This window comes from Delphinus delphis, chromosome 1 (assembly GCF_949987515.2).
Source record: "Delphinus delphis chromosome 1, mDelDel1.2, whole genome shotgun sequence".
Taxonomy (NCBI): Eukaryota; Metazoa; Chordata; class Mammalia; order Artiodactyla; family Delphinidae; genus Delphinus; species Delphinus delphis.
In genome coordinates this window covers 140,672,087-140,687,837 of record NC_082683.1, presented here as the reverse complement: position 1 = coordinate 140,687,837, position 15,751 = coordinate 140,672,087, and the positions used below count along the sequence as shown (strand labels likewise).

The 15,751-nt window shown below is 35.6% G+C and overlaps 1 protein-coding gene across 1 annotated transcript in view; it reads right to left on the bottom strand.

The window, feature by feature from the left end:
• HMCN1 (hemicentin 1) overlaps positions 1–15,751 on the bottom strand; it is a 519,438-nt gene that overhangs the window by 110,883 nt on the left and 392,804 nt on the right. The window contains exons 70-80 of the mRNA XM_060035358.1: positions 14,834–14,915; positions 13,357–13,493; positions 9,304–9,445; positions 8,115–8,259; positions 7,603–7,730; positions 7,145–7,301; positions 5,334–5,455; positions 4,968–5,132; positions 1,611–1,718; positions 1,034–1,171; positions 785–919 (exon numbers count right to left, since the gene is read on the bottom strand). Coding sequence (XP_059891341.1) covers positions 785–919; positions 1,034–1,171; positions 1,611–1,718; positions 4,968–5,132; positions 5,334–5,455; positions 7,145–7,301; positions 7,603–7,730; positions 8,115–8,259; positions 9,304–9,445; positions 13,357–13,493; positions 14,834–14,915 — 1,459 coding nt within the window. The remainder of the gene's footprint in view (positions 1–784; positions 920–1,033; positions 1,172–1,610; positions 1,719–4,967; positions 5,133–5,333; positions 5,456–7,144; positions 7,302–7,602; positions 7,731–8,114; positions 8,260–9,303; positions 9,446–13,356; positions 13,494–14,833; positions 14,916–15,751) is intronic.

The following is a 15,751-nucleotide window of genomic DNA, read 5'->3' as shown; positions in this document are numbered from 1 at the left end:
TTTTCCTTCTCCACACTATAAGGAAAGGATCATATCTATAATGGTCAATGTATTTCTACTTATTATCCCAATAAACACTTGTTAAAGAAGTGTTGAAAAATACAAATAAATTAGATTTACAATCTGCAGGTAAGTGAGCTTTACTACAGTTATTAATTCACCACAAGAAAATCACACTACAAGGAAATTCAAATCAGCCATGCAAACTGAGCAGCTCGGAACCCATCTCTAGGTCACGTCTTGATCCACAAAAACAATGCATGTAAGATATGAATATTACATCAAGAAAATATAAGTTAAATGTGAAAAAAACCCCACTGTCTTCAGAATATTTTTTTCCATCAAGCTGGTTTAATTGCAATTATGATTTATTTTTTTGTTTCATGACTCTTATTGGTGATTCTTTAAAATTTTAAAAATTTATGATGTTTTTTAAGTGGATATTACAATCCAGTATTTTGTAATGTATACAAAGTAGTATTATAGAGAGAATAGTTTTAAAAATCACCTTAAATATGTGCTACAATGAAAGTACCAAATAGAGGTTCACAGAAATTCAAAATATCATGAGATGCCTCAGTTTTCTTATACAAATAATGCCCCAAAACACCCAAGCACTAAATTTTTTCCTTCATGAGGTTAATAGAAAAACATATAGGATAATATAAACTAAGAATGTTAATTAAGAACTATGGTGGCATCATTACTTTAGATATATGAATTCTGATATACACTATTATAAGCATCTTTGCAATGAAGACATAGAGATTTATTATTTAGGTACCTTGGACATTTAACTTGATTTTGCCCAAGGCTGTACCAGCTGGATTCTGAGCCACACACATGTAAGTACCAGCATCCTCTCTGACAGCTCTGGAGATCTGCAAGCCACCACGAGGAAGAACTGCATGGCTTCTACCTACATCATAGTTACAAAAGCAGAGTGAGAAGAATTTTTATTTTCATTAAAAAATCATACCCACTTCTGAATTATAAAACTGAATTGCCATTATTTTCTTGATTGAAACGGTACCTGAAGTGATGACATTGATACCTTCCTTTTGCCAAGTGATGAAAGGACTGGGAGTCCCTGTTGCTTCACATGGTAATAAAATGGGATTGTTTAGAATGACGGCTAGTTCACTTGGCTGAGGCCGAATGACTGGAGGCTCTGTAAGAACCAATCAGCAGAAATAAGCAAAGGCTCTAGTTAGTAGCATAAATGTCTATAGTAGCCATGAGGTTACACATGACTGAATTCAAAATTCCCAAATATTAGTGATTTCATTGTCCCAGGGAAAAGCAAATAGAGGTCATATCACATTTTTTGAGTCTTGTTACTATAGCCAGTTTCCATTAGAAGAACTCCATAGAAAAGACTAAAATCAGAAACAGATCATAAAAATTCAAGAAGACAAATAATTTAGGGGTTGTTTTGTGTGGTTTGTCATCTGTATGTTTTCTTTAGTCTATTGAAGAACATCTATCAGGCTTCATATTCCCCAAATATTACTGTGGTTTATGACTCTAGATGGTACCACCTGTCAAGAATAAACATGACTTAGAAAAGTACAACAGCAAAATTTTAATGCATAAATAACCTTTCATACCTTGGACATAAAGGCTCACATGTCGATGTGCAGAGCCAGCTGCATTCCTGGCAACACAAGTATATCTTCCAGCATGGCTTAATTGAGTGGCAAATATTTCAATTGCTCCTAAAAAGGAAAAATTTTTCAAGCACAGTGCATCCCTGTTTTTCTGGTTTGATAAACCATGTCTCTTTGATTTTGTGTGAGTCTGCCCCCTAGCATAGTGCATGGCTTGTACTCATACTTGTACCCCCTGTGCTTACCTACAACAGTATTTTTTAAAAAATCACTATTAACAGCTTTATTTAGGCAAAACTTACAGACCATAAAATTCACTGACTTAAATGTACAATACAATGATTTTTAGTATATTTACAGAGTTGTGCAATTATAATTTAATTTTAGAAAATTTCCATTATGCCCAAAGAAATCTCACTCCACTTATAGTCCTGCCTCACTCTCAACCCCAAGTGTAAGCAATCAGTAATCTAATTTCTATATATATTGGCCTTTTCTGGAAATTTCATATAGATGGGATCATACAGAAGGCTTTTGTGTCTGACTTCTACTGTGAGCACAGTTTTTGAGTTTCATCTGCTGCAGCAGGTGTCAATATTTTTGTTCCATTTTATTGCTAAATAGAATTCCATCCTGTGAATTATCCACATTTTGTTTATCCATTCACCAGTTGATGGACATTTACATTGTTTCTATGTTTTTGGCTATTGTGAATGATGCTGTATGAACATTTGCATATAAGTCTTTGGGTGGACGTATGCTTTCATTTCTCTAGGTAGGGACCTATGAATGGAGTTGCTGGGTCATATGGTAACTGTTTAACATTTTGAGAAAAGTTCTAAACTGTTTTCTTAGCACAGTACTTTGTGCTGAAGAGTAGTTAATTTTTTTTTTTTTTTGCGGTACGCGGGCCTCTTACTGTTGTGGCCTCTCCCGTTGCGGATCACAGGCTCCGGACGCGCAGGCTCAGCGGCCATGGCTCACGGGCCCAGCCGCTCCATGGCATGTGGGACCTTCCCGGACCGGGGCATGAACCCGTGTCCCCTGCATCGGCAGGCGGACTCTCAACCACTGCGCCACCAGGGAAGCCCAAGAGTAGTTAATTTATATTTTTTTTTTTTTTTTTTTTTTACAACCCAATTTTTTTTTTTTAACATCTTTATTGGGGTATAATTGCTTTACAATGGTGTGTTAGTTTCTGCTTTATAACAAAGTGAATCAGTCATACATAAACATATGTTCCCATATGTCTTCCCTGTTGCGTCTCCCTCCCTCCCACCCTCCCCATCCCACCCCTCCAGGCTGTCACAAAGCACCGAGCCAATATCCCTGTGCCATGCGGCTGCTTCCCACTAGCTATCTACCTTACTGCATTTGTTACTATGTATATGCCCATGACTCTCTCTCGCCCTGTCACAGCTCACCCTTCCCCCTCCCCATAACCTCAAGTCCGTTCTCTAAGAGGTCTGCGTCTTTATTCCTGCTTTACCCCTAGGTTCTTCATGACATTTTTTTCTTAAATTCCATATATATGTGTTAGCATACGGTATTTGTCTTTTTCTTTCTGACTTACTTCACTCTGTATGACAGACTCTAGGTCTATCCACCTCATTACAAATAGCTCAATTTCATTTCTTTTTATGGCTGAGTAATATTCCATTGTATATATGTGCCACATCTTCTTTATCCATTCATCCGATGACGGGCACTTAGGTTGTTTCCATCTCCGGGCTATTGTAAATAGAGCTGCAATGAACATTTTGGTACATGACTCTTTTTGAATTTTGGTTTTCTCAGGGTATATGCCCAGTAGAAGGATTGCTGGGTCATATGGTAGTTCTATTTGTAGTTTTTTAAGGAACCTCCATACTGTTCTCCATAGTGGCTGAACCAATTCACATTCCCACCAGCAGTGCAAGAGTGTTCCCTTTTCTCCACACCCTCTCCAGCATTTATTGTTTCTAGATTTTTTGATGATGGCCATTCTGACTGGTGTGAGATGATATCTCATTGTAGTTTTGATTTGCATTTCTCTAATGATTAATGATGTTGAGCATTCTTTCATGTGTTTGTTGGCAGTCTGTATATCTTCTTTGGAGAAATGTCTATTTAGGTCTTCTGCCCATTTTTGGATTGGGTTGTTTGTTTTCTTGTTATTGAGCTGCATGAGCTGCTTGTAAATTTTGGAGATTAATCCTTTGTCGGTTGCTTCATTTGCAAATATTTTCTCCCATTCTGAGGGTTGTCTTTTGGTCTTGTTTATGGTTTCCTTTGCTGTGCAAAAGCTTTGAAGTTTCATTAGGTCCCATTTGTTTATTTTTGTTTTTATTTCCATTACTCTAGGAGGTGGGTCAGAAAGGATCTTGCTTTGATTTATGTCATAGAGTGTTCTGCCTATGTTTTCCTCTAAGAGTTTGATAGTTTCTGGCCTTACATTTAGGTCTTTAATCCATTTTGAGCTTATTTTTGTGTATGGTGTTAGGGAGTGATCTAATCTCATACTTTTACATGTACCTGTCCAGTTATATTTTATGATTTTACTTGCTACCCGTTTATGCAGATTTCTGAGATAGCCAAAATACTATGCTTTGAAAGCCAAGTTCTATCCTGAGAACAAATCTTTCATTATTTCCCTTCTACTGAAGAAATAAACAAATTCTCTTTGAATAATATGCCCATACTCATAAGCCCTCAGGATGTTAGTTGCTACTTTAACCTCCAGTGTACCTCCCCAATGCAGGATGAATTTCCAGAAACACAAATGTGAATCACTTATACTTCCATTTAGGTGAATTTTTTTCTCTTTAATATTATAAAATTTTCAAAACTTAAATTCTATAAATGATGGTTACTACCACCCTCAAAAATTATCCATATCATAGCACTTAACACCCAGCCCTACTTGCTAAATTATTGAAACCTTAAAAGCAAGAACCTTGTCTTAGTTTTATATCCTCAGAAACTCAGTGGAGTATTTAGCCTATTTTAGGTACTAAATGTTTGTTGAATGAATGGACATTCTATTTGGCCAATAAAAGACGTGTGGTTCACTCAAAGGCAACCAGTAAATTTGTTAAGCCTTAGGTTTAGTAAATATGCACATAAAATCCCAGTGGTCATGCTCAATATATTCATATCAGTCCTAGATATTATTTGTTATTTTGTTTTTAGACTTTTTTCCTATCCCTTTCCCAAGTTCCCCCTCCCCACTCTTAAGTGCATTTTTTCCCAGATGCCTAAGCCCAGGAATGCAGATGTACTTTATTCTTTTATTTTGGTGCAACAGAAGTCCAAGTAAGGCCATCCAGTAAAAACGAATCCAATCAATAGCTGTGTAATCACTGAGCTGGGTCTTACCTGAGGACAGAATTCTATAGCCCTCTCCTCTGGGAAGCAGTCTTATACCATTTTTCGCCCAGTGAATTGAGGGAAATGGAACTCCTGAAGCTGTGCAGGTGATCACGGTGGGGGCGTGTGTGGTTACTAGGAAGTCAGTAGGCTCATCAGCTATGGAAGGTGGAACTAAAAGAAAAACAACAAAAAGAAAGAAAACTACATGTTCCCAACCCTTACAGATTTCCAAAGCCTTCTCATATATCCTTCTCTTTCTACACTGAAAGTGAATGCTTGGTCAGTGGAAAAGGAAGCTCTCTTGTGAAGTAGAGGAATGATGGAATGATATCATTATAATAACTTTCAGTCCACATACTAAGCCAGTTCTACCTTGGACAGTGAGATCCACAGTTCTCTTATCCTCTCCAGCATCACTTGTCACAGTGCACTCATAGGTTGCAGTGTCATCCACAGAAGGGGAAATAATTACTAGTGAACCTGAAGAAAGGAGCCTAGAAGAGAGATTTCAAAGTAATGAGGTGCTATATATCAATTTTCATAAATGTTTCTAGTTGTTTCAACGTGGTACTATCTTGTGAATTGAGGGAAATGGAACTCTTTCCTCATGTTAAAATGAGCATCATTTTATGCATCAGACTTTAAGTTTATATGGCAGTGGGTTAAGAGGACCTCAACCTTGACATCTGCAGGAAGCAGTGGTGTGGAATGATTGTGTTAAGAGGGAATCTTGAATTTTCTGAATGCTTATGGCATAATCCACCATGTTCTCCCAGGTGAAATACAGTGAAATGAGCACACTGATGATAGCCATTGTTTATTGGCCATTGAACACATTCCCGGCACCATCTCAAATGCTTCACATTAATCATCTCTAAATTTCACAGTAACTTTGCAGATTGGTATTTGATTATTTCTACTGACAGATGGGTAACTACAAGTCTGTCTGTCTTGCACCTTTCCCTACTTCACACGTCTCCTTACATGTGGTGGATACTTTGGAGATGCATAGTACATAAATCAAAGAGTCTTTTCCTTAACTTTGAATCAACTCAAAACTAAAGTGATCTGAATCACTTCAAATGTTCAGAAGGTTGAGTAAATACACATACATTATTTAAAGTAACCTAATGAATCACTTTGCTGTAGAGCTGAAACTAACATAACATTGTTAATCAACTATGCTCCAATATAAAATAAAAATCAAAGAAAATATGTATCAAAATGAAACATCAATAAATCTTTAAAATTTCTAGTGGTTGAACACACTAAAAACATTAAAATAATCTAAATAAGAATATCTGTATTCTTACTTCAAACTGTGCAATGATGAATGGAAATGACTTGATTCAATGGAAACATACTTGACCTGCTTTTTTATTCAAGGGCATTGTACATTTTCCCCATAGTATATGCTTTCAAGTCACTAATGCCAAAAGATTAAGAGGGTGAGAAAGAGGGAGAAGCAACAGAGTTTCAAGTGAAACACTCCTAGTTTCATATTTCCTGATATATCAGAACTGATTTTTGTTAAGGTAGGTCTATGAGAACATTTGCTTTCAGTACTATGGCAAACCTTCTGCAAGATATCTATTAACTTGAGATACAAGAAATGATGCTTATCTAAAGTATCAGAAATTCCTAGTTACTTTTTTAAAGGTTAGTCTTTAAAAAGTATGATATCATATTAAGAGCAATGGTAGTCAAGCTGGAAGAATACAAAAAACTGGGAGAAAATGCTGTTCTTCCTCCCTCCACATGCTGCCAAATACCTATGCTGTATTTCAAGGTATAAAATTTGATTTTTATTCTGCAACTAAAACTTGTATTATTTCTACAGAATAGTTTTTCTTTTATACCAAATGATCTTTTTATCTTTTGTCTTTATAAAATTCCAAAAGATACTAAAAAAAAAAAAGCAGAATGGAAATCTAATTTTTTAGAGCTCAGACAGTTATCTACAGGACTTATGAATATAGAAGTTGCACCTATAATTCAGAAATAAGATTTTAGGTTGAAAAACTAATTCTACATTAAGGAAAAATAATACGCTCTCTACATACTAGCTAATTCTTCATACTTTATATATTTGCTGTCCCCATTGATAGAGTTTAAATGTTAATTCTTTTAAAAATTATGTTTCTAAATAATAGGTGGGATTTTCCAGTTAAATTATTCCTTACCGGTATGAATTCTGATTTTGATCCACATTAAGAAGATGCCCATTTTTTCTCCAGTTGATTGATGGTTTTGGTATCCCAGTAGCCTCACAAGCCAGAGTGGTTTGAACATTTACTGTTACAGTTATGTTGGTAGGACCCAGAGCAATAGATGGAGGAACTAAAACGAAGTCACCAAGTAAGAAACAGGTTCAGTAAATAGTATGCCATTCGAAGTATCTCTGCCAAACTGAAATTAATCATTGCTAACTTGCTTTATAGTTATGAATACAATAAGGTTCTGTGAATTTACACAGTGTTGTGATGACGCTCTTTATAATGGGTCTTCACTGCTTATAATATAGTGTAATACATTTAAATAGCACTAGATATGAAGGTCTTTATGTTATGACCCCACTGGTTTAGGCTACCAAAGAATATCTGACCCAAAGATTGGATGTTGTTCATAAAAGCACATTTACCATGGACTTGTAAATCTATTCGCCTGCGATCTGTTCCAGCAGCATTGGTAGCCATACACAAATATCTCCCACTATCAGTAACATGTGCTGACTGGATGTGAAGGAATCCATTTTCCAAGACGGAGTATCTATAAGAAAGATCACAAGTGAGTTCCTCCAGATCAGCCTTTCTGATTATGCACATTTTAACTGAGAACATTATAAAATACCCAGTTAAATCCATTTTTAGTCCTTTTCCTACTTCAGAAATTTATAATACCCTTGGTGGAAAAAAAAGGATATTCTGCAAAGGTGCATAGCAGATGGGCTTGTGATCTTGGATAGATTATAATCATTACCTTTTGAACATAAGCTTTAAGAATTATGCTTTTAAAATACTATATTCTGATCCTGATTTAAGATGAAGAGACTCACTTTAGAATGAAAAGACCCAAATAATGCATTGGATCAAAGATTTTACAACTTATATTTCAGTTCTTACAGTATTTTTTATCCTTTTCCAGAATTGTTACCTTGCATGATTCTCAGATAGAACAGCTCCATCCTTTCTCCATGTTATCCTTGGGGTTGGCACACCTTCCGCAAAGCATTCCAATACAGTTGACTTATTTAAGTGAATGACAAGACTCTGGGGGCCACTCTTTATGCTTGGAGGAACTGCACAAGAGATGCATGTGGAAAACTTCCTTTATATCAATAACATAGCCTGAACTAAGACTCTTAAGAGGTAATACAAAGTGAGATTTGAGTTAAAAGTATGGCTTTGCCTACAGCTAATTCAGGTTAGTATAAATAGAATTGGGGTTTAATTCCTAAAGTCTTATTCAAGGTAAGATTTTATTTAAAAATTTACTTAAAAATGAAGAGTAAATGGGTGGGGAAGCTTTAAATCCCTGATATGGTGTATGAAATCTGGCTTTCTAATGAAAGAGGCTTGAATAGAATAAAAGTCATCTCTGGTATGATACAAATTAAAGATGATATTTCTTATTTCTCTTTGGCCAAATAATGGTCAGAGAATGTTAATACTGGAACAACTTCACTTTAAATAAAGGATAGAAAGTGGGGTGTTATAACAAAGCACATCTGTGATTAATTATGCAAGTCTCAGAGTGTGTATTTTATTAATCATTGAGTTCATATGGGAATAGAAAACTTGAATTTTAATTTTAGTGTTAGAGATATTAGCTGCCTGGGTCACTCAACTTGTAAAGTTTCGTATATTAAAAATCCAAAGGGACGCTTTTGAAAAAGTCTGTATCATATTCTTGAAATTTGGCAGATTTTAGTGTTTAGATTTTTTATTTGAGAAAATTACAGTCCCGTGGCAGTCCCTGTCTAGCACATATATAATCAAACACCAACATCAACAAAGGTGACTAAATAATTGGCTAGTTGTCATCCAGAGATTTAGTGTATTAACTTCTCCAATGGCTCTGATCTGAATGACGCAAAACATCAGGATATGCTGATAACAATTGGACATATATTGTCCTCTAAGAGAAATGTATCTTTTTCTTTTGAAATTGAGTTAGTTTGAATATAGTGATAGTACAAATATCATGTGTTCTCTTTATGAAAAGAAATAAGATAAGCACAAGAATTTGTTTAGTATGCTCATAAAAAATAAAAATGTTATCATCTCTTTAAATGCCCTTATCTAAATTTTTAAATTGTGAAACAGTGATTAATTTTTCTTACCATTTACAGTGAGAATAAATTCTCTTGTAGTCTTTCCTGCAATGTTGCTGGCAACACAGGTATAATTGGCTGTATCACCTAGATCTGCATTATTAATTTGCAAGTATCTCCCTCCAGATAGGATTCTTACTCGAGGTGTTGCCTGGATTCAGTAAGTAAAATTTACCATTAAAATGTTGGACAAATAAAATAAAATAAAATATTAATCATCAAAAGTAACTATAGTGAACTGTAGTGCACCTGTCTCCCAGTATCTTTGTCTGCTCCCCCCACCGCTATCCTGGTATCAAAAACTCTTGGGAAATATTTCTATGAGTGTAGTTAAAGCAAGAGCACAATCAGTGTCTCCAGTTCTTCACAGTGACGGCCACAATGAACATCTCAAGGATGAAAAGGTGTCTCAAGTTGGGCCCATTCGAGCTCCCCAGAAAGACACTGCTGGAAGTGTTGGAATAAGGCATATTTTTACTGGAATCACTGGTAGTGAGGATGACATAGCTTGGTGGCAGTCTTACCACCATGTGGGGACAGCTTGCTCTGAATCTAAGACATAAGCAGAGGTGGGATTCAGAGAAAGGACAGAGATGCTTGACTACATGGTTAGAGCCTCTGGATCCAGTAATGCCTAAAGCTTAAGTTCACCAATTACTATAGCTAATAAATATCTTTTTTTCCCATTTAAATTATTTTGAGTTTGAATTGTCACTTAAAGCTGAAAGTTTCCTGACTAATAAATTAACTTTGGTTAACTTATAGGAAATAATTATCCTTCAACATATTTAACATAAGTAAATAAATGATTTTAGTCTACAAATATTTATTAAGCACTTATTTTGCATCCAGGCATGGGACCAAGAATTATGAAAATGCAGAGACCTATTTTGAAATGAAATACTGAAATATAATGAAATCTAATCTCTGCTATAATGTCCAATTGGGGATTGTTCATAGACTTTAAAAAATGCCAGGTAACATCAAAGACTGGTATTTTCTGATTGTGCCTAAGTGGAACTACTTCAGGAAGAGCCCAAATAAGATTTTTCTACCATATGGGTTCTGTCCCAGATAAACATATATTTCTAATGAAAAAAGTTGTTCACACTAACATAGACAGTTCAGGTTAATTTATCTTGAAAGTCCACACATTTTCTCTAGGCCTTTCCTTGCTACAGGGGCTATTAATGGTAAACTTTTATTACTTCTGATGAGAATAAGTGATTTCTTAAACATACATGGTAAGTTCTACGCAACATTTTAATTTTGATATGGGTATAGCAGGATTTGAGGCTAATAAAAAAATTCTGAGTTGATTCTCATGTCTTTCTTCCATGAACATCAGTAAGTTCTGCCAACTTATTCAGTCTCACTACAATTTTCTCTGGTTCTCTTCTCATTTACTGCCAGTGATTCTTCCAAATTTGATTTCTGTCCTCAGATAGAACATCATTCTCAGCTGATGACCTTAATGCCTATTTCATTGAGAAAATCAAAGCCAGGTGCCTGCAATTTCTCCCTCTCATCTCTTGCATATGAATGCAACCTTCCTTCCTATTTTTCCATCTCTGTGGAAAAAGGTCAACGCTTCTGTCCAAGGCTAATGTCTTCACCTGTCACCAGTGTCCCAACCCTTCCCCACTCAACACACTTAGTCCTGTATCTTCCATCTCTTTCAGTAAATAAGCATATACAAGTCTCTTTTGTATTTAAGTAACAGTCCACAATCATTTCCACTTCCTCTTCTTTAACTCCCCCAGACAGCTGTAACCTGTCTTCTACTTTGATCACTGTATTGAAGAACCGTTGTTCAGATCTTTAATCAAGTCTATGTATTGCCAAAGCCAGTGAATACAACTTAATTTGTATCTTAACATGGACTCTGTTAACCACTCCCACTCTCTTCCTTGGCTTTCAGTACACCAATGTCTCCTATATTTAATCTTATTTCTCTGAGTCCTCATTCTCAGTCCCATTCTTCTCTTCTTCCTTTGCTCACCTTTTAATTGTCAATGTTGCCTTAGGCTTTATTCTCATTTACAGGTCTTCTCACACTGTGTGCTTTCTGGCTGACCTCATACAAACTGATGGCTTCAGCAACAGGTTACACCATTGAGGACCACCAAATCAAAGATGTTTTTGATGAAATATGGACCCATATGTCTTAGTGCTTCTTAGAAGCTCCACTTAGATAATATATAGGTAATTCAAACTCAAAATATCTAAAACTGGACTCATTTTTTCCCCCATAATTGTTGAAATCAGTCTGTCCCAGTACTGACATCACTCGGTCATATATGAGATTAGCCTGAATTTCTGTATCATCAACATTCACTCAGTCCCTGTCTGAACACCTAATGGTCTAGAGTGAAATGCACACATGGGAGATAAGACTATGGAGGAAAAGTCAGAGCATGAAGGGCTTTGTGAGCTAAGCTGGGCAGTTTAACCCGAATCCTAAAATCTATGGAGAATCATCAAAGGATTTTAATCAAGGTCTACTTCAACCATACCAAGCTACCTGCAGTTCCTGGGACAGCAGCATTCCTTCTCCTGTAATGTCTTTGTACATGCTATCACTTATGTTTGGAATCCCCTTCTTCTTTCTCACCCAACATCTACCCAACATTTAAACTGAACTCACCCTTCCCAAGAGGCTCCCCTGGGCTATTCCTTACCCTTCAGTCTGGATTACTTGCTTCTCCCCTGTGTTTCCATAAAATGCTGTATATCCCTCTAAGATATTGTTTATTGAATATCAGCAGTATCAATTTTCTACAATCTTTGATATACTTCTGTATATTTTCAGATAGTCTGTGAGCTCCTTGAGGATCAAGATTATTCTCAGGGGCAATCATAGTGCCTAGCATTATAATAGGCACACAATAAATAGAGAAACTGAGGCACAGGACTGTTAAGTGATATGCATGATGATTTAACAAGGAAGCAACTCTCAGCACCCAGTCTCTCTGTGTTTGGCATTTGTGTGATTTGATGATGGTGAAAGTCTTTCTGCCTTATGTATTAGGGACACAATTTCCTTTTATTTAGGCACAGTGTACCACAATAGGTTATACTAACAGGATGAGGAAGAACAAAGGAGAAACAAAAGGATAAGTGAGTACTAGGATAAGGACAATCAGAGCATTCAAAGTCACGGCTTTGAGCCAACCCTAAAAGCCTACTTAGGATCCTGGGCTGTGACACTATAGGGCAGCAGACAGATATCACCTGAGCATTGGAACCTTTAAAGAGCCAATAACTGTGTTTTCAAAGATTCCAGTCCATATTTCTGGTGTTGCACAGATCCCTGGGGTCACTCCTGAGGACCAAGTTTAGACTAGGGAAATTCAGTAATAGGTTTGCCCTAGGGAGTTGGCAGGACAGGTCAGGTCTTTTGAGACTCTGATGGTTTCTTCCCTCTCAAGTAAAGACAAATGGTACAGATGAACCTATTTGCAGAGCAGGAATAGAAAGGCAGATGTAGAGAACGGACATGTGGACACAGTGGGGGAAGGGGAGGGTGGGATAAATTGGGAGATTAGGTTTGACATAAATACACTACCATGTGTAAAACAGATAGCTAGTGGGAACCTGCTGTACAGCACAGGGAGCTCAGCTCAGTGCTCTGTGATGACCTAGATGGGTGGGATGTTGGGGGGAGGGAGGTCCAAGAAGGAGGGGATATATGTATATATATGGCTGATTCACTTCACTGTACAGCAGAAACTAACACAACATTGTAAAGCAACTATACTCCAATTAAAAAAAAAGACATAGCTGAGTGTTTTAATTCAACTTTAATCCACGGGCTCCAGGAGATATATACTTGGGACAATTTACAGAGTATATGAATCAAAATACCTGTCTTTTGCCTCATAACTAGCTACTAACTACTCCAAGAAGGCTGAGAAAAAGGCTGATTAAAGGACCCTGTGCCCACCCCTGTAATGCTGAATAACTAGTAGTCTGACACTGTTTGGTTTTATCTCCCTAGCAAGGACTCTATTGCTGATTTTTTTGTCTCACAACGAATCTGTGGAATTTAGCAAGATTTACCTGTAACCGTTCTCCATTTTTAAGCCAGGTGATTACAGGTGGGGGTACTGCATCCGATTTGCATTCCAATGTCACTTGTCTGTTCCGTAACACAGTGAAATCCTGGGGCTCATCAGTTCCAGCAATGTTAGGGGGGACTGGGCATGAGAACAAATACACCAAAGGCTTTTAATAAACAGGATATAAAATGATCTGGATTATCTGAGGTGTTCAACGAATGTTGCTTCTGCTGTATGAAATAAAAAGCATAAACTTAAAACATTACTCGTTCAATTTATAGTACAATGATTACAAATAGTGAAAAATTTTTTACCTTTCTCAGTACTTTCACATACATCAAGTAATGGAATTCTTCCAATGGCCACGTAAATGACAGGATAAGTAATATAATCACAGTCTAAGTACAAAGAAGGGATTCCTTGTCTAGCTCTACACTTGGTAATAATTTTCTCTGAACATCACATTTTAAAACTTCTAAATTAGGGTCTGCCCATTATAATATACAGAAATATGTACATTTTTCTTAATATGCAGAAAGGGGGAGGGGCAAAATAGGGTTAAGGAATTAAGAGGTACAAACTACTATGTATAAAATAAATAAGCTACAAGGATATATTGTAAAGGGAATACAGTCAATATTTTATAATAACTTTAAATGGAGTATAATTTATACAAATTTTCAACCACCTCTCCATGAAGAGTAATTCCCATTTCTATGTCAAAATAGTATCGGCCACAGTCTAATTTGTCCAACTTTTCTGGAAGGTAATTTGGCCTTAAATGGTGTGTGTGTGTGTGTGTGTGTGTGTGTGTGTGTGTACATGCATGTGTGTGTGCTTGCATATAATCAAGTAAATATACCTACAGAGATTTATCAAAACAAAATAATTAAAGGAAGAGGCCAACACACATGTACAAAGATGTCTATAATAGTGTGGCTTATATTGGTAAAAATACAAAACAGCTTAAATATCCAAAAATAAGGAATGTATTAAATAAATAATGGCATATTCATAAAATGGGACATCATGGAATCACTAGAAAGTAATGTTATAAAAATACATTTTTTGACATGAAAACATGTTCACCATACCACTAAATAAGATAAAAAAGTTAAATACTATATGCTGTATGATCACATTTCTGTGACAATATTTATATGTAAAAAGGTCTTATCTTTGTGTGATGAGATTATGATTGATTTATATAATTTATACTCTATGATTTAAAACCAATGAATATGAATTATTTGTGCAGGAACAAAACAAATAACTCAAAAAATCCATTAAACTATTCCCAACAATAGTTTAATGGACTACTGTGATCAAATATAAAAATCAGATTTGCAAAATACATTTTTCCTAATATATAAACATAGTTTTATGATATGTTAGACAGTTGCTCTATGTTCCATAAATTATGCCTTTTAATTAGGTATTAATGTATGATGGACTGCAGGACATTTTGCCAACTTTACCATGCACTCTCACTAAATATTCTTTATCATCATCTCCTGCAGGACTGGATGCCAGACACGTATATCTTCCTGTATCTTCCACCTATAAAATTCGAATAAGTGAATGACACAATGTTAACATGCTGGTTTTGGTGATGAGAATAAATATCTATTAGGATGAATATAGAAGTCTCACACAAAGCAAGATATCATTAAGAGTACAGTAATAAAATTTAATAAATGGTTTTAACATTTGTGATTAAATGTAACTTATACATTTAATCAGTTAAGTGTATCAGTTACATTTGATACTGAGCATGGCTTGACATCTGTTACATGTAAATCTATGTATTTGACATAGATTTAACAGGGTTTTGGTATTTGATCTCAGAATGTTTGCATATTAGGTATATTTAATGATCTCAGAAAGGGCAGATACATATAAGGTCTACCACCATACATGACAGACTAGATACTACAGTATTTATTGAAGAAATAAGTATTTATAAATTTAAATTGCAGACTGAAAATTCTACTGGAGTCTTCCTGAAGAAAATAAAATACATTAACCAACCAAAAAAGTAAATAAAATATCAGGTTATTTTAATAAAGCACATTAATACCACATTTTTAGTCTACCTTTGATATACATGGTGAAACAAAATAGCTATATTATGTAATTTGGCTGTAAATAGGTCAGGCTGACAGCAAAATCTACTATTTTCTGACAAAAACCAGAAACATTTCTTTAAAAATCTCCATACATAGTTTCCACTGGAAGTGTTAGTCTTCATTCATATTTGACATTGTGTAGAGGATGTCTTATGTATGTGTAAGGGATACACTGAAAAACAGATGATCTTACTACTGTGAAAAATATATTTTTGAAAAGTAGAAAATCCTGTTTTCATTTATTTTATTACTTGAATACTCCTAGAA